The sequence below is a fragment of the Ursus maritimus genome, unplaced genomic scaffold (genome assembly GCF_017311325.1).
Source record: "Ursus maritimus isolate PB19 unplaced genomic scaffold, ASM1731132v1 scaffold_35, whole genome shotgun sequence".
Taxonomy (NCBI): domain Eukaryota; kingdom Metazoa; phylum Chordata; class Mammalia; order Carnivora; family Ursidae; genus Ursus; species Ursus maritimus.
Window position 1 is genome coordinate 15871298 of NW_024426119.1, and position 25620 is coordinate 15896917.

Consider the following 25620-nt stretch of genomic DNA (forward strand, 5'->3'; position numbering starts at 1 on the left):
CATTTGTGCCAAGTTGAAACCAGTTGTATTTCTGGGTTATGGTTTTCAGACCTCACTGGAAAGGAGCTCAGGGCCATCCCGCAGATGCCTGCTCCAGCCCTCCCAGCTCCTCCGGCCTGGCTCTTCTTCCTGCGCTGTGGACGACGGACTTGGCCACCTCTGGCTTCCCTCTCCCCTCAGCTCGCCTCACAACGAACCCATCGTAAACACAGGTAATTTCACCATCAAGCAATCTGTGGGACCGGGTGAGGCCGAGGAGGGATGATAAGGTGCTGGGTTTGGGGGGGACATCCATCTGACAGGTGTTTGGGACAGTCATATGGGCTGAGAAGAGAACTGTGTCTGGCCTGGCCCCTGAAAAGTACGGGGTCCATTTAGACCCTGTGAGAAGAAGTCGCGTGTCATCACCATAGACGGGGCTGCACCTTATACTCACAGAGTGATGGTAATTTTCTGGTTTTCCTCTTTTGTTCCGTGGAATGTCATAGTAAAAGTTGGTTCTACTGGCTTCTCAAGGTGGTTGATGAACTGGATCTTGAGCTGGTAATGATACACTAAAGAGAGGAGGTGGAGGGGGAGAGGGAGGGAGAAAGAGAATTTAAATAGGATTTTTTTTTTAATTAAAAATCTCATATTTTTAAAATTTAAAAATGCAAAGGGAGAAGTCTGGATGGATAGATAACCAACTTTTGTTTCCCCCCGATGGAGAGATTATGAATGCTTTAAATTTTTTTCTTTTTTCTTCTCAGTCTGTACAGAATGTTTACAGAGGGCATATGGTGTGTTGGTAATATCATAAGAATTACCTAACAGAAGGCGGCAGAATAGGAACATGGTATACCTAGCATCTTCACCCACTTCTGGGTACAGTCCTGTTGGACTACTCCGTGTATTTGGCAAGAGTTCCCTTTCATAAATTGAAGGATATTATCGCTTTTAGGCACCCCACGAAGGCAAGAGAACGCATTGCAATTTTTAACTTTTGCTTCTGTTTGGTGGGGTCTGTTTGGGGATGCACAGAGCCCTGGTTCAGGAGCATATGCCCCAATGACCACATCTCTGTATTCTGGGGCAGTTTCTGGGCACTAGCCCTGTGGGGTTCAACAGGCACATTCTCTGATGGAAATAAGACAACTCTAGTTCTAGCACTTGGGCCTAAAATGTTTCCATCTTATCAAATGTTCAGAACGTCCCTCTACTGGCTTGTGTAGGAGAGGGTAACTTATTTTACTCTTCTTTACCTAAATACAGTCTATATTTAATTCATAAAAGCAAATCGCTTACTATTACACACGTCTTACTAAACACTTTGCACTACTTCTTGTCATTCACTCATCATAAGAACCCTACGAGGTATTGTTGTCATCATCCCCATTTTATAAATAAGAAAACCGGGGCCCAAGAAGGGAAGGGACTTGTTCAAGGTCACATAGCAGAGTCTGTCGCTTAGCCTGGGCCTATTGCTAAGGCTCCTAGGATGGCCTTGACTTACGCTATGTTGTCACACCAACCGTCTATGGGGCTGTTCTTGCAATTACCCCACTTCATTCCAAAATGAAAGGACTGCTTGGACTTCTGTCTCTTGCTGTCTCCAGATTCTCTACGTGCCTGTACTGTTTTAGTTCCAAGATGGCAAACAGGTTTCATATGGGATGCCAGTTCCGCTTAATCGATTGGACTGCCCAGAGCCCTATGTGGAGACGGGTACCGAGGCTACACCCGGGCTCTTGGAAGGACTGGTGTCTGCATCGGGCAGAGGAGAGGGATTTATGGGATGCTTGCTGTGTATTTGCCTTTCCTGTTCTAGGTAATGATTAATCCACTAATCCTGATACAGTGACTTCCATGATGTAGGTGTCTACCAAACCTGGTGGGATGAATGAACCGACAGTTGGCTTGGGAGTAACATGGTGTGTATTACCATTTAGCAAGATGGAAGCCGCTTCTGAGAATCCAAGACCTGAGTTTCAAGCTGTGTGGCAGGAGAATTCCCACGAGAAAGCATAGATCACGGCACTAGCCCCTTGTTCATCCATCCCATACACTCGGCATGTGGAAATTCGTCGTCTTCATGAGGCAATCTACTACCTACCAAATGCCCCACAGCCACGGGAGGTTGGTCGCTACACACGAACCAAGCCGCAGCTGCTACGGGTGGCGTGCTGCCAACGCCCCAGCTGCGGTGTCCCGGGCTGCCTGTTTCCCTGGGATTCTGGGTTGTTTGCACAACCCTCCCCTTTGGCCTAAACCAACCTTCTCATTTAGGTTTTGTGGTAGACTTGCTTATGAGCCTGGGGTTGTCTCTTGGGTTTACTCTGAAGCACCAAAGTTTCTTTTTGCATATTTATGTTCACGGCAAGAGCCAAACACGAACAGTGGACTTTTATAGGCCCTGAGTTTTCTGCTTTAGGTAGGAGCCAGCTTGGGCATCATCTGGCACCTAGCCCAGGGCCCTGTGCGTCACAGGGGCTCAGATCCTTAAGCATGGGATAAGGTAGTTTGAGACTCTTGGGACTGTGAGGCTGCGGGTGAGAAATGAGGGAAGGGCTGTGGGCCCAGGTTCCAGAAATTGTCCTTCAGCCCTGGGTGGCCTAACATCCCAGAAGCCTCTGAGAGGCCGTATACTATTTGGGGTCGATCAAGAGAAGCCTGTCACAGGCAGACAGTGTTGTAAGTTGAACAGAGGCATAAGGAAAGGTCCTTTCGAAGATACAGGCCATAGGCGTGTGGGGTGGGGGTCAGATGTGGACAGGACGGGGCGGAAGGACTGGTCTCGGGTTAACCTCCCAATGAGGGCAGGCATCTTGCAGAATACTCAAGGACCACCTGTAGCAACCAGTTTTAATCCAGTGTCATATGTATGAATTGGAAGCCTACTGGTGCTCAGCCCAGTGCTAAAAGCTGTTGGAGATAGAGGACTTAAAGAGGGCAATTGGCAGGATGCATGATAACAGCACTGGCTAATATTTATTTTGTTTACCTGTGCCGGGCACTTTGCATCTATTATCTCATTTAGTCCTCACAACAGGTGATACTGTCATCACCTCCTAGAGAGGAGGAAACTGAAGCACCGAGAAGTTAAGTGACCTTTCCAGTATCACACAGCTCATAAATAGCATAGCTGGGATGTAAGCCCAGGCCACCTGGCTCCAGAACTTGAACTTTTAAGTGTTTGTAGCTGGGACCACAGATTTATATCCCCTAAGGAAAAAATTGAAGGATGGAGAGAGATGTAAGTTCAAGAGTGTCATAACAGAGCTGTTTAACTAAAAATCAATCAGCAACACCTGAGATAGTCACCAGTTGAAGAATGACTACGGACTGACTAATCAGGACAGTTATGAGAACTACCATTTAGCTTTTTATCGTGTCCCTGACACTGAGCCCAGTTGCGTCACGTAATTATCTCTCATTTCTCTTTACAACAACTTTGTAAGGTGCCCACTTTATCCTCCCTCTGCATCATTTTACAATTGCAGAAGCTGGTCTCAGGAAAGTTAAGGAACTTGTCCATTGTTATGCGGCTAAGAACTGGGGAAGCTGCAATTAGACTAGAGTCTGCTGATTCCGAGTTCATATTCCCAAACATGTGATTTACTCTTATGAAGTCATTAAAAGATATTTTTGGAGCAATTTCAATCCTTATGAAAGAAGTAGAAAAAAAAACCCAAAACAACCCCACACAATAACCAGGATACAAAATTGCATGTCTAAGACGAGACCAACTTTATAAAACAGAATGTACAGGAGGGGGATTCATAAAAACCTAACAGTGCTCATCTTTGGAGAGGAGAGAGGGGTCATTTTTATGTTTCTTTACGCTTTCCTGCAAGTTATGGGTTTTCTACAATATGCCTGTATTCTAATTAGACTCTTATTAGAAAAAGAAAAAGCTTTAAAAAGTATTAGAATAGAAAACAAGAGGACCAGAAGCCACCAGAAGCCTCTTAGACGAGCTTGTAGCTGGAAAGCAGGGTCACTTCTGTGACTCTTGTCCTCTCTGTCTTCTTGTCTCGTAGGCATCAATGTCCATGTCTTCTCTCCCAGAGGGCAGTCTTGGTGTCCTATTAATGCTCCTATCAGCACGAGTCCCACCGTGCGCCGTGCACCAAGGGGTCTTCAGGGGCTCTTTGTGTGAAGATAAGGCAGGACACGTGCTGCATTCAAGACACTAACTGCAACTGGGAATCTCCATTTGTGGAGACCCTACTATGCTCCAGGCTACATACTAAGCATTTTGCCTACCTCGTTTTTGGTCCTCATCACAAGACCAAGTAAGGCTAGGGCCCTGTGGTTTTCCTTCCTCCTGCCCACCCTCTGGAAGGAGCCCGTCCACTCCCTTGAGCTGGCCTTGGCCAGCAGAGTCCTGTTTTCTCTTAGCCCGGGGGTGTCAAATACTCTGGTGGGTCACAGACAAGGAAGTAGAGATTTGGACACGTGTCCAGGGTCACCCAGAGAGGTGCAGGTGGAGCCGAATTTGAACCCAGGGGTCTGTCTGGGTTCTAAGATCCCCTCCCCAGTGTCTCTTGGGGTTCTGGTTCCACAAGCTGAATCAGCCCTTTGAAAGCAAATGGCAAAACCTCGGCCCCTGAGGAAGGGCTGCCGTCAAAACCTTCTTGGAATGAAGCCACCAAGACAGAGTGCCTGCCAGCCCTCACCCGCTGACATCCCTCCTGGGCCATCGCCTCGGCACATTCTTCCTGCCTGTCCCCTGAATGCCTAGCCCCTGAGTGGGGACAAATGTCTCACGTGCCTGCGCCGGAGATGGGAGATAGATTTTTGTCTTCCTTTGTTCTTAAATCGTGAGTAGGAGATGGATTCCCACGTCCGAGATGCCACGGTTCCACAATTCTGGGGGAAGGTGTAAAATCCAAGGGTCTGCTTGCCAGGACCCCTTTAGCTTCCCATCCTTTGAATGAGAATTACCTGGCTTCCTGCAGAGTCTCCCCGGGGCGGGGCCTGCGCAGGAAGTTGGAACAACCAAAGGTGCAGGAGTGGTGAGGGGCCCGAGTCCCCTGGCCTCCCAAGCACTCCTGAAAGATGTGTGGGCTGTGGAGGGGCACAGGGGTGGGGGATCAGGGCACCCTTGTGTCTGCAAAAGCCCGGATGTAGAACTAAGCAGGTTGATGGCACAGGCAGTCCCAAATTACCTGCACTAAGAAAGTCACTTTTTGGGAGAGAAATCTTGAAATCACATAATTTTTGTAAATATAAAAGAGCCTTTCATACTGGGAACTAATGAGATGTTCTTATTTTGGATTTTTGTGTTTTTCTTTAAAAGAAAACGAGACAATTTGCCTATCATTCCCTCTCCCTGCCCCCCCAGGACAACGATGCTGTTACAAAGATTGAGGAAAAAAGTGGGAGTAATTTTGCTCACTTTCCCTCATGACATGTTTAATAAGGACTTTAAAAAATGATTTAGGAAAAATGCTTTTGATCCTGTGACTGCAAAGGGGCCAGCCCAGTGCATTCCTTGGTTCAGGCAGGAGAAATTATTTTAGGTCTTAAAGATAAAGAGCATGAAACGGTCCATTAACCCTGAATGAGATCAGGCAAATGCCACCTAGAGCTGAGATGTGAGGCCTCTGGAGAGTAGAGTGCTCCTGAGGTTCAATACCCTAAAAACCCCAGATTCCGATTCCGATCTCATGTGAACCCCACTGGTGCCACTTAAAAAACAACTTAAGCTTCTTTTTATAAGCCGGCCACTGTAGACATTGGCTTGTGGAATTTATGGAGAGAGAATATTTTGTTTCTCCTTCTTCTTCTCCTCCTCTTCCTCCTCATTTTTCTTCTTCTTTTTGTCTCATGGAAAAAAACATTCCAGATCATTAGATACAGGCTCTGGGAGATACTATGACTCTCTTTGCAAACATCAAAGAGGCCTTTTTCTTTCAGTGTATCGATTTTCTTTCATGAAGATGGGAGGAATGAGACCTCTCGTGTTGTCTTGCAGCACCTAGGGCTTGTTCTCAGACATGAGATGCCGCTAACTCGGGAGGGAGGCTGCAGATCCCGGCACTGAGAGGCCTGAAGGTGGCACTGCGCAGGGGTCACCCCGCGAGGTGGTTTTGGAAGCAGGTATATTGTGCAGCCATGTGCTCACGTTGGTGGCCACATTTGGGCTTCACAGCACCATGTATGTGACACCCCTGACGTGCTTCAGAACGAGCCTCTCGTCATGTGCCACTTTGGCACGTGGGGTGTTTTAAGTGGAAGACAATCAAGGCCCAAAAGACTCAGGAAGAGCTTTTTGCCTCCCGTTTATCTGCCTCTAAGAATTTAGATCAGGGCCTAGTCCAGGAAGAGAGCTCCCCCCACAGATAGCTGCAGAGTCTGGGGGATGAGGGGTGGTAAGTGGGGGGGCTCCTGGCCTGTTTGTTGATTCCACTCTGTGCCCCATGGTCTCTGCATGGTGTGACAAACATTCGTTTCGCAAACGTTTGCTCTTCCCATCTTGCTATGAATTAACTTCCTTCTCTTTGAAGCCCCACAGCCCCACCGCCTTCCCTTTAGCTCAGGATGGCAGATAGGCCTCAACTGCCTGACTTCTCTGAACCTCTCACAGCTCTGTGAGGCTCTAGTACACATGAAATTCCAATTTTCTCTTGTTAATCTGTTTTATATGAACTTAATTAATAGGCCAACCAAAAGAACCTAAAAAGGGTAGAGGAAAAATTTTCCTCGCCTATACCCTGATGTCATGGGATTGGATGTTTGCCTCTTCTGTGGCCTCTTCTGCTAGGGGTGGGATTGGGGGAGTGTGTGTGTGTGTGTCTGTGTGTGCATGTGTGTGTGGTAGAGTGTTGTGCTGACTGGCATCCTGCTGCCCGCTGTCTGTGCCCGTAGGTGCCTCATGTGGGAGGGCAATAAGAGCCCTCAGGGCCTGGAGTCCACTCTCTGCCACCCACCACCATGTGGTCGTGAGCACTCACAGCCTCTCTGAAGCTCAGTTTCCTCATGTGTAAAATGGGCATCAAGAACACTCTAACAGGGTGGTCATGAGGATGTGACGCGATGGGACGGCACGTATAAAAGCGCCCAGCTTCTAGAAGGTGTTAACCCAGTGACACGTACCTATTCCCTTCCTATGTACCAAATTGACCAGGCACGGTTCTGAGCTGCACCCCCACAGGTGCCAATTTTAGTGGTTCACCCCCACGCTCATCCACACACCATCACTCTGTGGCCGAAGAAACTGAGACCTGCATAGGTTTTGTCACTAGGTCAAGGTCACATATATGAAGTTGGCAGCAAAGCCAAATTCTGGACACTCCCTAGTCCCAATCCCAATCCCTGTCTCTACTACACCCAGGACTTTTTGCGGACCTCTTCTGGAAATTAGCAAAAACCTTCCAAAGAAGTAGTGGAGGAAAGTCAAAGACAGATTCCCCCAAGTCAGAGTCTGGTTGGTCGGAAAACCAGAAGGAAAGAGTACTCAAGCAAGTTCCCCTAGGTGGGATGAGGCTCCCAGATTGGTGAAGGCTCTTCTTGGGAGAGTGAAAATAGAAGTGGGTAATAACTGCCTTGCGGTACTCTCCCAATGGGCACTGGGCTCTGGTTGTAGAAAACAGACCCTTTGATGGTTTCGTTGAAATATCTTAGGAGCCAGAGGCATGAGGGCTAAGTTAATCACCCTTTGTGAAGCTACAATCAGGAGGCCATGTTTATCTTGCCCAGCCAGATCCTGCACTAAAATATATCATACAATTAGATGTTCTTGAAAAATATGAATTATGGGTTCTCGGTAACCAGGGCTGGGCAAGTCTCTTCTTTTAAGAATCCGTAAGTATTCATCAAATGCCAGGGAAGTACGCTTGGAGGGCCCAAGTCAGAGATGCTCATGACCATGATGGGTGGAGAACGGTGTAGTTATGGGACCTAGATTAAAGGCCTGTGCCAGTACCGTCAACAGAACTTTCGGTGATGAGGGAGGCAATGCATTTCTCTCCAATATGGCAGCCACGTATCTGAGCACTTGAAAGGTGGCTAGGGTGATTGGGGAATCGAATATTTGATTGCATTTAATTCTAAGTAATTTAGCTAGCCGCAGCTACCATACTGGGGGACACAGCATTATCCAGATTGCAGCACCCCATGAACAGTTGTTCCGGAATGGGTGGAGTCTCAGCTGGGGATAATTTCCTGCCATACCCAGGGTAGCTTGACGTGACTCCAGGGATGCTACTGTCCACCAGCGAAGAGATTAGGATTTTGCTCACTGGAAGGATTGAAGCAGAATGGGAGAGAATTTGGAAGGCCCAGACAAGGGGAGGGGGCAGTGCAGGTCACAGCTCAGCATAGAGCCTCTGTTACGGGCTGGGATGGGTTCTGACCAGTTTCAGGCAGTCCTGACTGCCTGGATAGCCTCCATATCACTGGCCTTGGGGGTCCCAAGCATGTCAGAAGAGTCTGGAGCAAGGTGAATCATTGGCAATAAAGACACCCGCGTGTTGTCTCCAAGGGACCCCCTGCCTGTCCTGGGATGGCGCTGAGCCTGTATGTGTGGGCGGGGGCTGGTCTCCAGTGAGCCCCATGAGGTAGGGACTGACTGTTCTGGCTCAATTTACGTTTGAAGAATAAATGAATGGATGAACACACTGGTGTCTGGTAGCTGCTGGGGTGGGGTGGTGCTGCCTGAATGCAGTTCTCTGGTCCTCCTTCGTAGGAAAGGGACCCCTGTGAGTTCATACCAGCGGCGTGTGGTGGTCGGGCACCTAGGTCCTTGGCAAAAGGGAGGAACTCAGCCTGGTTGTGCCTATCGGTCTTCCTTCCCCTCTTCCTTCTCTGCATGCTTGCCTGCCCCCCCGCATCTCCAAGCCCCCAGCAGATGTCCTCCAGCTGGACCAAGTGCTTCACTTTAGAACACCCCCAAGCTCTGGAGGGTGAAAAGTGGCTTCACTTTCTTCCCAAATGATCTCAAAGAGAAAACAAAACCTTCCCCTTCTTCTCTCCTTCCTCCTTCATCTCCACAAACAGACAAGGGGCAGGTTCCTGAGGTTTAAAAAAAAAAAAAAAAATCCCTCAACTAGTTGTTTGCAGGTCCAGGTCTAAATGCTGACTCTGCCAGGAATTCACTCTGTGTCCCTGGGCAAAAGATTTTCCCCATCTGGGCCTGGGTGTCTGCGTCTGTGAAATGGCAGGGTAGAAGAGCCTCTAGCAATGCTAACATGCCATGATTTAAAGTAGATCCAGCGAAATGTGCTTATCAGAGGGCCTTAATCACTCCAGGCAGCTTTGCCTTGCCATTTAAAAGAGGGGCTGCTTAACCCAAATGAGTGTCTAATTGGCAGCCTGCCGTGGGGGAGCTCCCCGAGGCAGGAGCCCGTCCAAATTCCCTCGCCTGATTTCGGATGGTGCCTTCTCCTCCACCCTGAAGGGGCAAACAGCAGAGGGGACCCACTGGCCCTCGAGGCAGGAAGGATCTGCCTTCATGGTGATGTTCTCGGAAGCTATCGGCTGCCCCCAGCGGATTTCTGTCATGCCTGGGCTTCGCGGAAGGGAAATCTGGCTGGGGAGCGCAAGTTCAGATAAACAGGAATCCTGTGCTTAAAAAATAAGTCGCTTGGGAACTTGAACTTGTGAGTGTGGCAATAAAAGGAACACAGACCGAGAGTCGAGAGTCGGATGCACCTGGCTGTTGGCCTCCCTCCAGGCCATGCGGCCGTGGGCGGGTCACTCCGCCCAGGCGGCGCTCCCCTCCTCTGGAAAAAGAGATCGTAACCAGCCCTGCCGACCTTGCTTGGCTGTGGTGGGACCACAAAGAGGTGACGGCTGCATCTAACGTTTTGTATACAATGCTGTGCAAATGCAAAGTGGTGGTGACGACATGTTCACCTTCTGCAGCGACAAGTATTCTGGGCGGTAATTAGCCAACAGCCCAGTGCCGAGCTCCTCCCGGTGCCGGGAGCATGTGCAGCGAGACGGCAAGACGCTAGATCACTCAGGAGCTGTTTCAGGCCTTAGACAAATGTTAATGGCAGCTTGCTCGCTCCTGGAGGACTCGGGCTTCGGGGGAGCCTTTCTCTGCCGGCTTCAGACCCCGAAGAGGCACAGCTCCAACCTCTGCTTCAGCCCAGAGAGGGCCTGGGGCTCGCTGTCTGCCCCGAGGCTGAGGAGCTGGTGAGGCAAGTTGGAAGCCAGACTTCCTCTTTGGAGGGTCTCAAGAAGACAGTGCTACCCTGTGAGACCAGCGGGTCCCAGCTTCAGAGGAAATGAGGAGCCACAGACACAGCCTGGAGCCTCTTTTTTCCTGGAGGCTGTGAACAGGGCCGGAGAGCACTGGGTCCCAGCTGGGGTTTAAAGATGCCTCCAGGATCTAACATCCTAGGGGACCATGCAACTGGATGAAGAGAGCCTCACCCAAGGATCGTTCCAGAAAGTATCAGGGTTTCTCCTCCTGGCTCTTGGCAGCCAGGTGGACACACTCTTGGGAACAGAGAGAGAGGCTGTGTGGACATCGCTGTCTGGACTCTGCGGTTTCAGAGACACTGAAAGAGCAGGGCGAGCCCCCCCACCCCCACACTCACCTCTGAAGGGGGACTGGGCGCGCGTGGCGAGGAAGAGCCTCTTGCTCTTGCCCTGCCGCTGCTGGCGGATGTGGTAGCCCAGCGTGTTGCAGCGGCCCCGCTTGCAGCCCAGGCACAGGCCCTGGCTGAAGCTGGCCATATCGCCGCACTGGTAGGCCGTGCTCGGCTGGCTGGCGTGCAGCAAGGAGTCGATGAAGAGGTGCACCGACCGCTCGTGGGAGCACTTAAAGGTCTGGCCGATGGCTGGAACACAGGGCAAGAAGCATGTTAGCACCCCTCGATTTTCCGAAGTACCCTCCACTTGAAGGATCGTGCGCAGATTAGCGGCTCGTTGGGAAGGAGGGGTGGAAGGACAGAGGCTGGCCCACTGGTGACTGAAAATGCCAGGAGTGGACCCTCAGTCACGTGGTGGAGAGGCATCACCCCAGGCACCGTGGGGCTCCTGAGGCCCCACCCCCACCCCAGTGTTTTAACTGGAAGCCTAAGTCCCTGAGAAAATACTGAATTATTTAAGAAAACAGGGTAGTGTGATTTATGTAAAAAAATATTTTTGTCTTAAATGGCTAAAAATGCGCAAGTGCGGATGCCTTGGGTTGAGTTAGCTGGAACAGGCTCATACGGAATGTCTCTTTTCTTAACCCCGCCAGGTGAATGAGAGCCAAGGTCCTCCTGGGGCTCAGCCAGTGGTCTGGGGAAAGCTGAGTCCTCTCCCACAACGTCTGCCCTCTGTCCTCAAGCAGCCATTGCCCCCAGTGGGTAACCAGGCTGTAAACCAGCAAGGGGACTGGCTTCTGGAAGGATACATCCTGGTGACCAGGTGTGCATGGGCCTATCCCAAAACGGCAAGGTTAGGAAGTTTATCTACCTTGAATTTTTGACCTTTTTTTGGTTTCAGACTCTCCAAATCTTAACCTAATCTTTAATAAATTATTCTCAAGGATGTTGAAGAACCACCACAAGGTATGTAAAGTGCCTAACGTGACGGTACAGCACAGGTAACTTTGCCAAAAGCTGTTTTCCCCAGTGTCTGAAGGCCAAATGCCAAGACTGGCCGCCTCGCTCTTGGTCTCGTGCTGCATTTGTTGAGCACCTGCTATGAGGCAGGTACGATGCTGAGCGCTTTCACTCGTCCGCTTCCTGAATCACACCGCAGCCCCTTGAGGCAGCTGTTCCGCCAGAAGAGAAAACTGAGCTTCACAGGCATTCACTAACTCATTCCAGCTCACCTAGCCTGGTGGGGCTGGGGTGGCAAAGCAGTTACCAAATTACCTTCTGTTCAGGTGCTTTTCGAGAACCACCGCAGAATGGGATTGCTTTTAAACTTAAAGGTGAAGAAAACCCAGAAAAACCACACCAAAATTGGGCAAGCAAAATAAATGTTCTTGGTTCCACCATTTTGAAGGTTCGCACGAAAGAGCAAACGGCACAAAGAGAGATGTATTTATCAGGCAACTAGTTACTCTGTACCAGGCCTGTGTTGAGCTTTGCGAGGAAGTGGATCTGGGAGGAGGGCTGGTTGGTCAGCCCGCAATGGAACAGGCCCCGTGGATGACTGGAGGGGCAATGACATGAGGAGCCTGTGAGGAATGATGAGGGCGAGTTCCCAGAAGGTTCTCTCAGGCGCAGGTGGTTGCAAGGCTGGGAGTCCAGCCAAAATGAGATAATGTTGAGTGTGAAGGTCGTTCTGATACTGGAGAGGTGAAGGTGGTGACGCAATCACAGGAGAGCGTGTTCTCAGATGGAGGTGAGAAGGAGGTACATGGGGTGGGGGAGGGGGCCTCCAGTTGGCTTAGCATGAGTTGGCATGTTTTCATAAGGATGATATTTTGTAGTAATGAGAGAGTTGGAATACCCATGGAATGCATGATTTTTGCTGACAGGCTTGTTCTTTAATCCTCTGTGTGTTGTCCATGTGCAATATTTTAGTCTAGGATTTGAGAGAGAAGTGGTCTCACAACCCAGATAATGCCACAATCCAGTTCCTGCCCCGAGATAAAGGAAGTGACAAACACATGTTTAGAACTGAACTTTGAATTGGAAGAATCCCAGCAAGGCCCTGTAGGACCAGCTGATTAAAGCTCACAGGAGGGGAAGACTTACTTCCACTCTAGTCAGACCAAGGATCAAGCAGCTGTCGATCAAGGATCTACTAAGTGCATCCTCATGTGGCCCAGAATTCAGGGAGCCCCTTGGGTGTGGAAGCTTCTGGAGAAGGAGGAATAACCACAGGCATCAGGACTCCACTTGCAGAAGGGCTAGTCCGTCCCCCAGGAGAGACTTTGTTGGGTACACTGGGAGGGGCTAAGAAGTAGGGATTCCTGGTGGTGCCCCCAGCTCATTGTCAGAGCTTGGGCTCCAATGACCACTGCCAGTTAAGAGGAGGGCCTGCTGGAGGGACCCCAGCCCTTACCACTCTCCGTCTGAGTGGGCTTGGTGACCATACACCCTGGGTTCCCGTATCCTTCCCAGAGTCCCACCGGGTTGGAGATTCACCGGTTCTGGGGGCCGCGTGCGCGTATGGGGGGTGTGTGAGCCAATGCGCGCTTGTGTCTCTCCCAGGCCCTTCTTTCTCACCGTTTAAGCCGTGCTTGGTAATATGTTTGTAGAGCTCTAGGAGGTGGCAGCCAGGCTGGAAGTAGCCCCCGTTGGGGTAGAAGTCATAGTGTGCTATGGGCTGTTTGATGCCCACGCTCAGGCCCATGTGCTCCCGGGTGAAGGTGTGAATGGCGTCCACAAAATTGGCATCATCTGGTGAAAGGCGGTCGCTGGGCGAAGATCCCTCAAACAAAGGGCCGGCGGCATCCAGCGCTGACGGGAAAGCAAGGGTAAGGGTTAGGTGGGAGCAAGGGGAAGAAAGGAGAATGCTCCTTTTAGCTTTCTGATGCTATTACACATTCATGAGCTAGCAGGAAGAAGAAAATCCGAGGGGATAATCTCTCTCTAGAAAATCTTGCTATAACCCTTTCGCAGTAAAACCACGGTAATTCATGGTGCCGAAAATTAGACATGGGCTGTGCATTATCTATGGGGAAAGAGGTCTGCAGGAACATCCAGTGGTAGGAATAAGGTTATGAGGGCATGCTTGATTTATTTAAGCAAATCAATTTTAAGTACCTCTCAAGCTACTTTCAAGAGCATCTGTTTGCATACAAAAAACCACTGTGCTTATTGTAAGTAGTTCTAACCTACCAATCAGAGAAAGAATTTATTTGCCTGTATGTTGTCAGTAATTTCCCTAAACAAGCTGGCTTTTCTCCCACACCAATGTCATTTCATTGAAATGTCCGAAACAGCCTTGGGACGACGTGACTGTTCCCTGGTGAAAATGTTGTGAGCAAATAGGACTGCTCAGAGCCCTGGTCAAGTGACAGATGCGTGTGCGTGAGACCAGTGGCAGCTCCTAGCTGACGGTCATTGGGGAGTATTTATGCGCTCAAGATTTTTCCTCTGTCTTTCTCCCTTCACCTCTCTGGAAGACCCTTTGATGTCCCACATCAGCCCTGGCTTCCATCCCTGTTGGGGGTGAAGGAATTGACAGGGGGCAGTGAGAGCGCCTGTCTCCAGCTCTCATCCATAGTTACAAATGAAAGATGTCTTGGTGTGATTTATATTCCATTCTTCATGGGGCTGAGTATGAGATGACAGGAGTAATTAGCTGTCCTGCTGCCTCTATCATGAGCGGGCCTGGCTAATAATGCCTGATGTGGCCCACGACACCAGCCAGAGTGGAGAGGGTGCTGGGCCTGGTGCTGCCTCTCTCTGATTCTGACTCAGCCTTCTAGGACTGGTTCCTTGCGATAGGCCTTACTGGCCTTCTGTGGAGGTCTGCTCACCCCCAGCCTATTGAGGGTTAAATCACAGAGCTGGGGGCACAAATAACGGCCTGTCAACCAGGTCTCCCCAGTTACTAGCAAGGTCAAAAAAGTAAGGATGAGGAAGTGAGTTCTCACAATGACAAATTTATTTCGTTTAAATGTCTACCATTATTTCTGTCTTTTTTTTTACATTAAAACCGACCTCTTCTTTGGTGAAGTAATGGTAATAGTAGATATTAGCTGCCAAAAATGTTCTTACTTGATAAAATGGGGGCATGGGGCACCCGGGTGGCTCAGGTGGTTGAGTATCCAACTCTTGGTTTTGGCTCAGGTCATGATCTCATGGGTTGTGGGATCGAGCCCCGAGTTGGGGTCCACGCTCAGCATGGAGTCTGCTTGAGATTCTCTCTCTCGCTCTGCCCTTCTCCCCACTCTCTCTATCTCTCTCTATAATAAAGAAATCTTAAAAAACAATGAAAGGTCACAACAATGCTATTCATCTTAAATATCCTTTGAATTGTTTTAGCCTGTGAAGTATTGTTGGGTCTTGAAGGATGGGTCTTGAAGGATGGGTAGGAGTTTGGTAGGTAGACTGGGGCTGGGTGGATAAGTTGTGGTAGGACATTCTAGGCAAGGGGCGCCTGGGTGGCTCAGTTGGTTGAGTGTCTGGCTCTGGCTCAGGTCATGATCTCAGTGTTCTGGGATTGAGCCTTGCGTTGGGCTCCCCACTTAGTGGGGAGTCTGCTTGTCCGTCTCCCTCTATCCCCTCTCATGCTCTCATTCTGTCTCAAATAGATGGATAAAGTCTTAAAAAAAATAGATATTCCATGCAAAGGAAAAGGACGTGCAAAGGCTCAGAAACATAGGAAGCCAAGGTGTTTTCTTGTGAAGTAGAGAAAGACCTAGTTTCATGGAAGCCCGGGACTATAGGAAGAGAGCAGCGGGAGGAGAGGTCGCAGAACTCTGGAACACTACACTGAGAAGGGCTTTGTCTGGCTTTCTTTCTTTTTTTAAAAAAATATATTTATTTTTAGAGAGAGAGAGCATGTGTGCAAGTGCCGGAGAAGGGGCAGAGGGAGAGGGAGAGAAAGTCTTAAGCAGACTCTGCAATGAGCACAGAGCCTGATGTGGGGCTCGATCTCATGACCCCGAGATCTGAACCAAAACCAAGAGTAGGATGCTTAACCGACTGCACCACCCAGGCGCCCCTGGGCTTTCTGAGTTTTATCCTATGGATATCTGTGGGGACTTGGCTGGGGAAGAATCCGATCAGATGTGTTCTTCCAGACAGGACTGTGGGGTAGCATTGGGGGATGAGGTCGGCGTCAAGGAAGCCTGGGAGGAAAGGCCTTCTTGCACAACCCCAGCTCTTCCTGGGTATCTGGAGCCGTTTCCAAGTCAGTGTGGAGCCCCCTCCCTCAATCCAAATGGGTCCCAGAGTAAGACTCATGTGTTTCACAAATATGGAAACTGAGGCACAAATGTGGCCAATGTCACTGCAAATTTTGGGCTGTGATCCTTTAACTTGTTCATATTGGGCTTTTAAAACTATATGGAAAAATAAATTCTTTCCTGGTTAAAAGTTATGAAAGTCTGCTTTTCAGGTCCTATTTGGCATGACTGTGCAAGGTACCCATTGGAGGCAAGGCAGTAAGAGTTGCGGCTGGGATTTACTCTGAATTCTGGAGGAAAGGCAGTCTAGGACAGCGGTCAGGCCTGGGACAGTGCGAAGGAGGCTGGGCGCGTGGCAGTCACGGGAATGTTGCAGAAGCGGGTCCTGCTCCACGCCGTCGGTTATCGGTGTGGTTACCTGTGATTCTCCCAATCTTTTGCTTTCCGCCGATGTAACTGCCAGCGAATCCTGAGACATGGGCACCCAGGCTGTACCCAATGAGATGAACATTGCTTCGAGAAAATTGAGCAGATTCCTGGAAGATGGAGGCAAGGTGGTTACGGGGGAGAGCTGCTGGACAGAAACCTTGTGTGGGTCCAGCTCGTTCTGGGCTCCCCCTCCTTGTTCTTTGTCCCGGGTGGCAAATGAGGTCCTTACTTCAGCCTCCTGACCCAAACTGGCTTCTCACCTTGGTGGCGCCCACCTTTCAGGCTCAGTTACCTGGGACCCCCGCTTGGTGTTGCTGCCCCCTGCCTGCCTGCCTTTCCCAGGACGTGAACACCCTGCACCGTGCTCCTGTTCATTTCTGTGGGTTTGGTGGTGCACGGGTGTGTTTAGATCCTTAGCACATCCAAGGGAGTGAGCATAAAAGAGAGTGGATGGGGGAGGGGGAAGGAAGACAGTTCTGCAAAACAGGGGTTCAAGCAAGGCATCTGAGGGATCCCCAGTGTCCCATCTCCACGCTGTGCCCTCCCATTCCTGTGAGCTAGCTGAGTGGTTCTCCTGTCTGGGATGCTTAGGAGACCAGCTTCATTCACTGTCTAGGGAGAAGGGCGAGAAGGGGAGGGGAAAGGAAGGCGGGCCAGGCCTTACCTCCAGCCACTGGATGAGAGCCGCCACCTCCTGGCCCACAAGGCGTGCGTTGCGGACAGCGACGGTGTAGTGGCGGTAGGCCAGGCTGAGCCAGTCTGCCAGCCCCACGTTCACAGGCTGGGCCAGCCCAGACTTCAGGGCGGCCACCATCTGCCAGATCCAGTTTTCCAGGAAGCGGTCCACCTGCCGGTGGGCCCCCAAAGTAGTCAGCTTAACCGGGAGGGGACACGGGGTGCTATACTAGTCTCTGCTTTCTCCCTGTTCACCTTTTTTTTTTTTTTTCTTCTTTCCCAGCTCTTGGCTAGTGAAGGCTGGATCCTTCTTTCCAAAAGAAAGGGCTTAACTGGGGTTTCTCGACCTTGGCACTACGGATGTTTTGGGCCAGATCCTTTCTGTGGTGGGGGCTGTTCCATGCATTGTAGGCTATCTAGCAGCATCTCTGGTCTCTCCCAAGCAGGTGCCAGCAACACTCGTCCCCCACAAGTTGCTTTGCCAAATGTCCCCGGGGGCTACCCCTGGCCTCCAACTGAGAACCATTTTCTTTTTTTTTTTTTTTTTTTTAAAGATTTTATTTATTTATTTAACACAGATAGAGACAGCCAGCGAGAGAGGGAACACAAGCAGGGGGAGTGGGAGAGGAAGAAGCAGGCTCATAGCGGAGGAGCCTGATGTGGGGCTCGATCCCATAACGCCGGGATCACGCCCTGAGCCGAAGGCAGACGCTTAACCGCTGTGCCACCCAGGCGCCCCTGAGAACCATTTTCTTAACATGCCCCTATTTTAAGAGTTTCGGAGCCTTAATGTAATGGAAGAGTCTGCGTAATCAGGAGCTGAAAGCTGACCTAACTTTGAGGGTCACCTCTACTACCTCCCCGCTCCGGGAGGCCTGCTGAGCCACGGCTCTGAATCCCAGCTCCTTCGCTCTCCTGCCCACTGCGTCTGCTCACTTTTGAGGGAATAAAGCGTCATGAGTTGGAACATGGCAGGAGCTCAATACGTGTTTATGGAGAATCTTCCTGTGTGTGCACTTTGTTCGAGAACCCACTTGCAGGGCCCTCCTGATGGGTTCATGAACGAAGACGTGTCTGCACAGATAAACAGCAGTTCACTTATGAGAATAAGGGTGGGCAGGTGACCGTGGGCAGGGTGTCTAGGGCGGTCCAGGCAGAAGGAAGTGCTCTTGCAGAGGGGCACGACCGTGAGAGGGCCCCGTGGTATGTTTGGGGGGAGAAGAGTCTGGTGTGCTTGAAGACCGGGGCGGGGGGGGGGGGGGGCTAGGCTGGAGAACATGCTGATGACGGGGCAGGTCATTTGAGGTCAGGGGCAACCACTTCTGAATGTGCACCCAGTGCCTTCCATGCAGACAGAGCACCTTGGGTTCAAATCCCAGCTCTTCCAGTCTGTTCGCAATTTGGTTAACTTTTCCGTGGGCCACTTTCCCCATCTGGAAAATGGGGCTACCAGTAGTGGCCTTTTCCGGGACTGCTGTGAAGACGAGACCAGTCTGTCGCTGGGAGGCACTTAGAACAGTGCCTAGAAGGCAGCAAGCGCTCAGTAAATGTTAGTCACGCAGTTACCTTCAGAATTAGTGTCCCAGTGACGCAGCTGTTGCTGTTCCTATCACCAGTGATAGACGTTCTAGTCCCTTCTGCATTTGAAGAATGAAGAATTCGTTCTGGGAAAGGACCCTGGTAACGGTCCTATCTTCACATTGCATTTGTGAACCAGATATTTATTTAGTCATGAATTCAGTTAACAACTATTTTTGGAGCACCTACCGTATAATGGATACTGTTCAGCAGGAAGAACACGCTAGGCAGAAGGCGCAGGCTGAGCCAAGGCCAAGAGGAGAGAAAGCACAGGGGGCGGAAGGAGCTACAAGCAGTGGGTGTTGCTGGAGTTTAAGTGGGGGGCAGGGAGAGGTGAGGGGGAGGCAGGCAGAGTCAGAAGAGGCCCAGAGGGTGAGGGCAAGGCAGGGAAAGGTGAAGGAGGCAGGGGGAATTGGGGGAGGCAAGGAAAGGTGAAGGGGGTGGGGGGAAGTAAGGTGGGTGAGGGGGGAGGCAGGGAGGGTGAGAGGAGGTTGGGAGGGTGAAGGGGGCAGGGAGGGTGAGAAGGAGGCAGGGAAAGGTGAGGGGAGCATGAGGAGTGAGTAGAGGCAGGGGGAGTTAGCGGCGGCAGGGAGGGTAAAGGGGGCAGGGTCCGAGGGGAGAGCACCGGGAAGAAGCCCCAGCTCTGCTCTGCAAAGCCTTTCTGAGTTGCTGGCTCCAGCTTCTAACTCGGCTGGCTGGCCATCTGCAGATCTGTCCTCGGGATGCATTGCCTCTTTCCCACCTTCTCTCTTTTTTCTTGTAAGGAAAGTCCGATGGCTAAAGCCGCTGAAGCAATGGGATACTCTTCTCTACCGTGACTGGACTCCTTCTAATCCCTATCCACCCCCCCCAGGGCTCCCCAGGGGAGCTTTCCGTGACTGATCTTTAGTTTCCTTTAAAACAGTTTCCATCTTCTTAGAGCTCTGCCCTCTGTCTCCTCTTCTGTTTTTCTTACAGAAACGTGGATTGAGCGGCTACCCCAGCAGGAGAGAGCCGCAGTGAGGATTGTGGGGTGAAGCCTGCTGGGGGTGGGAGCCCAGTCAGACCCCTCTGACACAGGCCCGGTGAACTGGGCGTCTTTGAGAGTGTGAGCTTGGAGCGTGGGGGTTCTGGGTTTGAATCTCTGTCCACTCTTGGCTGTGTGACTATGGTAGCTGCTCGACCTTTCTGAGTGCAGTTTCTTCTACAAGATACTAACCCACCTCGGAGGGAGGCGTGGGGATTAAACAGGTTGATGAGTAATGTAAAGGGCCTAACTTGTGGTAGGGCCTCAATCTATGTTAGGTCCCTTCTTTAGGGGCAGGAAAGCCACCACCACCTTCACTGCAGACCCTGGGGTGTGTGGAACCCCCACTTCCCTAGAGTGGGAGCCCCTTCAGTCATAGGGGGAAGTTGCTAGAAGGCTAGGGGTGCCTCTGCTTTCCCCCCGGCAGTGGCAAGCACCCCACCTTGTAGCTACACCCCCGTGGCATCGTGTGGCTCCCCACTACCACATGAGACCAGGCACGGGGTCTGTATTGTTCATGGGAAGGCTATGAGGCTGCACATAGCAGGATCTCAGTGAACAAATGTTGAAAGAGTGGCGGGTGGGTAGACGGGCTCATTTTGCTTTCTACAGTAGGATAGATGAGGGTTTCAAGAGTATTTTTCAAGTAGATGGCAGCAAAAGGTTTCCAAGTCACGAAATAGATCCCCAAATCTCTGGAGGTTTCAAGTTGTGAACTAAGCTTCAACTCGTGGGTTGGTTGGGAACCAGGGAGGCAGGATTTCCCCTTGGAGACAAGTACTTGCTTAGTTTGATTTCAACCATTGCCCACAATATTCTTTCTCCCCTTTGTCCAGGATTTTTAGCATCCCTAAAAGGCTACACCTTATCTAAGAGGCTACATATCTCTGTCACCTTTCTACCTAGGTATAGCCAATGAATGTAACTGGAAGCATTTTATAGATGCTTCTGGGTAGCTAACCTAAAAAAACAACTCCTTTATACCAAAAGCCATTGAATTTTACACTTTAAATGGATGAATTATATGGTATATGAATAGTATCTCAAGAAAGCTGTTAAAAAACCTCCCAGCTCTTTGACTCCTTTGTGTATACCTTTTACTAATTATGCTACCTGGAATAAAGATGTGATGGCTGGTGCTCTGGCTGCCATCTTGGACTATAAGGACAAAGGCTACACTCTGAGAATGGCAGAGTAGTAAGCTGGAAATGAGCTGAGTCCCTGAGGAGTTCATTGACCAAAGTCATTTATCCAGTTTTGGATTACATATCTCTAGACTACTGTGTGAAATGGAAACAAATTTCTGTTTTATTTGAACTGTTGCCAATTGGGTTTCTGTTATTTGCAGCTGCATTTAAACCTTACAGTTATATTTCACTGGGAGACTATGTTTCCCAGTGGCTTCCTATCTCCTCTTGTGAAACAGACAGATTCACCTGCATGGACTGCAATCACTGCTGGGCCCTCATGTGCTGTGTGAACTCCTTGAACCACGTTTGATTATCTGAAACATGGAGGTAATTACACTTTCCCTATCCTGCTTATTCATGGGATCGAGATAATCAATGAGATCCTGTGTGGGGAGTACTCGGAAAATTAGAGAGAGCTTTACTAATATTATGCATGAAGTTGTTATCACTGGCTCCCTATCTTTTTATTGAAATTGGACACACAAGGGAGAAAAGCAGAAAATGTAAATGCAGAGAGAAAAAAGGCATGTCAGCATTTCCTACCGACCACCCGTGGATTATCATCACCAGGGGCAGAGAGGAGTTGAAGCCACACCGCTGTAATGTGTCTGGGTGATTCAGCCGAATCTGACAGCCCTTATCCGTTTCGTCTTCAAAAAGCAGGAATCTGGTCTTTGTCTCCTGCAGTGCTTCCTTTGTTTCAACAGCTCTCGATCTTCCAACTGGCTCTGGAATGTACGATTGGAGACAGTGCTTAGCCTGGCCTCTGTCCCACCTCTGCCAGCTCTGGGACAGCCCAGAGGTTTCTAAGAGCACCAGCCAGCAGGGTTACTAGGAGGTTACTAGGAGGTGCAGTTACTAGGCATGAACTGCAGCTTTGGGGAACCCAAGAGGGCATGTCCAGCAGAATGGCCACTTCTCCCCTGGGAGATGATGAAGGCTGACCTACGAGAACCCAACACAGAGGTAGAGGGGGCCAGATCCTATATCCTGCCATCCTGACTATGGGCTCAGCCATTCGGATATTGGAGTACCTCTTGGACAATAGGGATATGGAAGAGGCCATTGGATAAGATGAGTATTTCACCCCAAATCACCTGCCAGTAAGTGGTGGCATCAGGGTTTGAACCGAGCTCCCTCTGATTCCAATTGCCTATATCCTTACACTGCAGAGACAGTGACTGGGACACTTTAGTTAGATGACACCGTGCGTTTGGCCATGTAGTTCAGCCTGTTCTCACTCGCAGACGCATTATGCCATGTGGCCTTGCCTGGACCAGGTAGGGTTGGGGCAGAGAGGATCTGAAAGGAGTGGCCGATTCGGCTTGATGCAGGGAGTGACATTCAGGGAGGACTTTTCAGGGAAAACGATGCCGATCCTGTCTGGAGGGACAGACAGGGGCTCGTGTGTGGGGCTGCGAGGGTGGTGGGAGGGAGCAGGGCTTTCTGAGCCGGAGGAACAGAAGAGTTAGGGCTCAGAGGGTGGCACCTTGTGGGCACGAGGAGGAAAGAGACAAGCCTGGGCAGCCGGAGTGTCCGGGGCGCTGGGATGCTGGGGAGTCTGGACTTTATGCCCTAGACGATAAGGCTGCTGCTAAGGAGTTTTTCAGCAGAAAAGGATAAATGAGTGTCCATTCGGAATCTTTCAAAGACTGCGGAAGAATGGGGTAGGGAGAGAAAAAGTGTTTTTAAGATTTTATCTTCAGTAGTTTTCTCAAAATATCTTCTAGTCTTTCTTTTGAGGGAGTCTGCTCCCAATCCTGAGTCATTCTGGTGGGGTGATGAGCAGTCATGCAAGTCCACCAGGCCGGCCATGCTGCTGGTGAAAGACAGACACCTCTGCTCAGGGGCTGGGGGAAGCCTGGGGAGGTGTTCTGTTCTCAGGGTTAGGCCACCAAGGTGGGTGACATCTTTTGTGCCAAGGGATCAAGCCAAGAGCTGGGGGAGGATGCTCTCATCCTCTTTTTCAGCCCAGGGTGGGCTCTCTGGGGGCTGAGGGGTATACGAGCATTTTTGGTCAGTGAACTCAGTTGAGCCTAATTTACGAAGGATCCCGATCGTTCGTTCTGAGCATAAAGCCATTCAGGCTTCTCAAACAATAAGTCTTGGGCTTTTGGTTTCAGGGGACAGCAGAATAGAGAGAAGATGAACCTACAAAGTGCAAGGGGAGGTATTAATGAAACCAATTTTCCTATCCAAAGGTTATTCATTTGAAAGGTTATTAATTTCCAGCAAAGGGCAATGATTTGTCACTAGGATGACAGAATGAGATGCATCATATTTTATTAAAAGGAGATGTGAGTGACAATCTGAATAACTGCTCTGTGATTATTAAGAACATGTCTACTGCCCAGTTTGGCTTTTGCAAGCTTAGAGGCTGCCCAAGGTTGTCCTCATTCCTGCCAGGGGTCTCCCAGCTCATGCTGCCCATTTCACTGGCCGCACCAGCCTCCCGGTCTTCTAAGTAGAAGCTGGGGTGTCACCTTGCACTCCTACACCAGGCTTCCAATCAGTCTGAAGCTTCGGGTTCCCGAATATCCCTAGTCCAGTTCCCCAGCTCAGGTGCACACTGTGTCTTACTTGGTTGATTGCAACAGCCCCTAACATGTCTCTCTCTCTCTCTCTCTTTCTCTTTGGTCTTGACCTCCTCCCTCATGCTGCAACTCAAAGAAGCTTCCTAGAACAGGAATGACTCTCAGATCCTTTAGTGACTTTGAGCTTCGCTGTGTCACAGCCAAGGCCACCACCGCAGTGATAATCTCTCATTCCCCAGCTCTTCCCCTCCTGCTGCCCACGGCCAGTGGTTCCCCCTTCCCTGGCCCTCTTGCTCCCCCCTCTGTCTCTGCGGCTTCCTGGTGAGTCCTGGACCATCTATTAAAATGGAACTCGGACATGACACCCTCGAGGAAGCCTTCTCATCTAGCCGGAGGTCATTACTTCCTCTTGCCGCCAGTGCTGTACTGGGTCCTTGCTTCTAATGTGCTTGTCACGGGGCCTGGTAATTTATTCGTTTCGGTGTGTGTTGTTTTCTCCACCAGGCTGTGAGCTCGTGGAGGGCAGTGCTGGTTGGGGCTCAGTAAATGCTCAGTGAATGATGTATCCAGGTCTCCCATCAAAGGCGAAGATTTGATTTGTCAACCACTCATGCACTGGCATGAACTAAATGTAACTAATTTTCTTCTATTTAGTGATGGAATAGCTACATTTTCCTTTGTTTTAGGATAGTTGACTCCAATGCTGAGAAGACTATCTATGAAAACAAAATGGGGATGAGAATAGTACCTCTCTCATGAAGTTGTTACAAAGATTAAATAAGATATTTGTAAAGAGCTCAGAACAATGCCTGACGCATAATTAGCACCTGTGTAAGGCTGTGCTGTTAAAATAAGTACGAATCAGAGCATGTGGCGTCTTGCATTTTGGGTCTGTGAAATCCTTTCTTTCTGTGAAAATTTATCCCTGTTGCCCTCACAGGACCAATTCTGTCTTATGTGTATTTACTCTGGATTTAGCTGGGAGAATAAGCTCTAGGACCGGTGCCTAGGGCGTCAAGGCTGATCAGCAGAGTCCTGTGGAAAAGCTGTTGTCAGATAGGCCCGCAAACAACTGAATGCAACTGGGTTCTCCTTGATCTTCCTGGGGACTTGGCTTTCTTTTAGCATGTAGAGGAGTGAGGAAGTTGTGTGTGTGTGTGTGTGTGTGTGTGTGTGTGTGTGTGTATGCATTTATTTTCTCTACAAAAACCTACTAAACATATATTACTATATTACGCCTCAGGCCCTGGCTAGGTACTATTTGGAGGCACAGAGGGCATGACCTCTGTTTTTCAGGAGTCCCCATTCCAGTGGGAGAGGCAAGCATGAGAACGAGTCATCGAGTGTGGTTGCTGTCAGTGCTGCCGTGGAAGGACCCCCTGAATAGGGCCTAGAGAAGACGTCAGGAGAAGGTGGGGCATCAGTTGAGTCTAGAAGGATGAAAGATTCTTGAGGAACTCAAGTCTAGGACAAACTGTTGAAGAAAGTGAGGCTCTGGTACCTAAAAAGAATAAAATTTAGTGGAAGACATGAGCCTCAAAGGTTGCTGCTAGAATTCCCTTGCACAACTCCAGGAGATAGAGACCGAATCAATGGGTGGGTGTGACGCGGAAGAAAATCTTAGACTTTAAGTTCACAAAGATTCACAGTGGAAGAAATTGGGACAAAGAGAAAATAAGGGCAATAAAACAAACAAAGACCGAAATGCTAACAGATGAGCACTCTAGAATGTGCACAACACGATCATCTAATGTTGCTGAAGATGGGCCACAGCTTTTATTCTGAGCTTCTTATTGGTCAAAGCAGAGAAGGAAACAGGAGCAGTTATAGGATTCATAGTGTCCAGTTGTTCACACTTTCCCGGTCCCGAAGCTTGAGACGGTTTCCTTACATGTTATTGCGAAAAAAAGGCCACTGGGCGAGACGGTGGCCACTCTCTTGAGCACCGTTCCTACAAAATACGTGGGAGCAAGTTTTATGGGGTTGACTCCGAGAGTGCTCTGCCGTCCTCAGTGGAAGCGGCAGCCACAGTGCCAAACAGCACGTAAGTCGCAGTGAACCTCTGTGAGGCTCCTCACTATAATCCAGCAGTGGTCTCTGTGACCGAGGGAGGCAGGGGTCACTCAGTCACATTTTGGGTGGCAGGAAGGAATAGAGCTCCAGAGCCTGAGTGTCTGAGCCCCCATGGGAGCAGAGTGTGATCGCTCCTTTCCCAGAACACAGAGAATGCTGGTACCTCCCCAGCCAAGCCATGGCGTCACGGACACACAGCTGTCGCCCGTAGCCACATGTATACCAAAATCTTTCCCAGGCCTTAGCCCCGCATGTAGCCAGCTCTTGACTGAGCACCTCTACCAGGGGATCCTTTTGGTGCTGCAAACCCAGTGAGGCCAAACTGAATTTATTTTCTTTCCTCCCAACCCATTCTTCTTCCTTTCTCTCTACATTTCCTGTTGTGGTGCAAAACAC

At 50.1% G+C, this 25620-nt stretch overlaps 1 protein-coding gene and 1 long non-coding RNA gene across 2 annotated transcripts in view; one reads left to right on the forward strand and one right to left on the reverse strand.

Annotated features, from left to right (window-relative positions):
* LOC121100226 overlaps window positions 1-25620 on the forward strand; it is a 78056-nt gene that overhangs the window by 7458 nt on the left and 44978 nt on the right. The window contains exon 3 of the long non-coding RNA XR_005831974.1: window positions 50-212. This is a non-coding gene — a long non-coding RNA (uncharacterized LOC121100226). The remainder of the gene's footprint in view (window positions 1-49; window positions 213-25620) is intronic.
* LIPC (lipase C, hepatic type) overlaps window positions 1-25620 on the reverse strand; it is a 154759-nt gene that overhangs the window by 6950 nt on the left and 122189 nt on the right. Inside the window, exons 3-8 of the mRNA XM_008706026.1 lie at window positions 21161-21345; window positions 16833-17015; window positions 16158-16275; window positions 13107-13340; window positions 10533-10775; window positions 437-554 (exon numbers count right to left, since the gene is read on the reverse strand). Of these exons, the coding sequence (XP_008704248.1) occupies window positions 437-554; window positions 10533-10775; window positions 13107-13340; window positions 16158-16275; window positions 16833-17015; window positions 21161-21345 (1081 nt within the window). The remainder of the gene's footprint in view (window positions 1-436; window positions 555-10532; window positions 10776-13106; window positions 13341-16157; window positions 16276-16832; window positions 17016-21160; window positions 21346-25620) is intronic.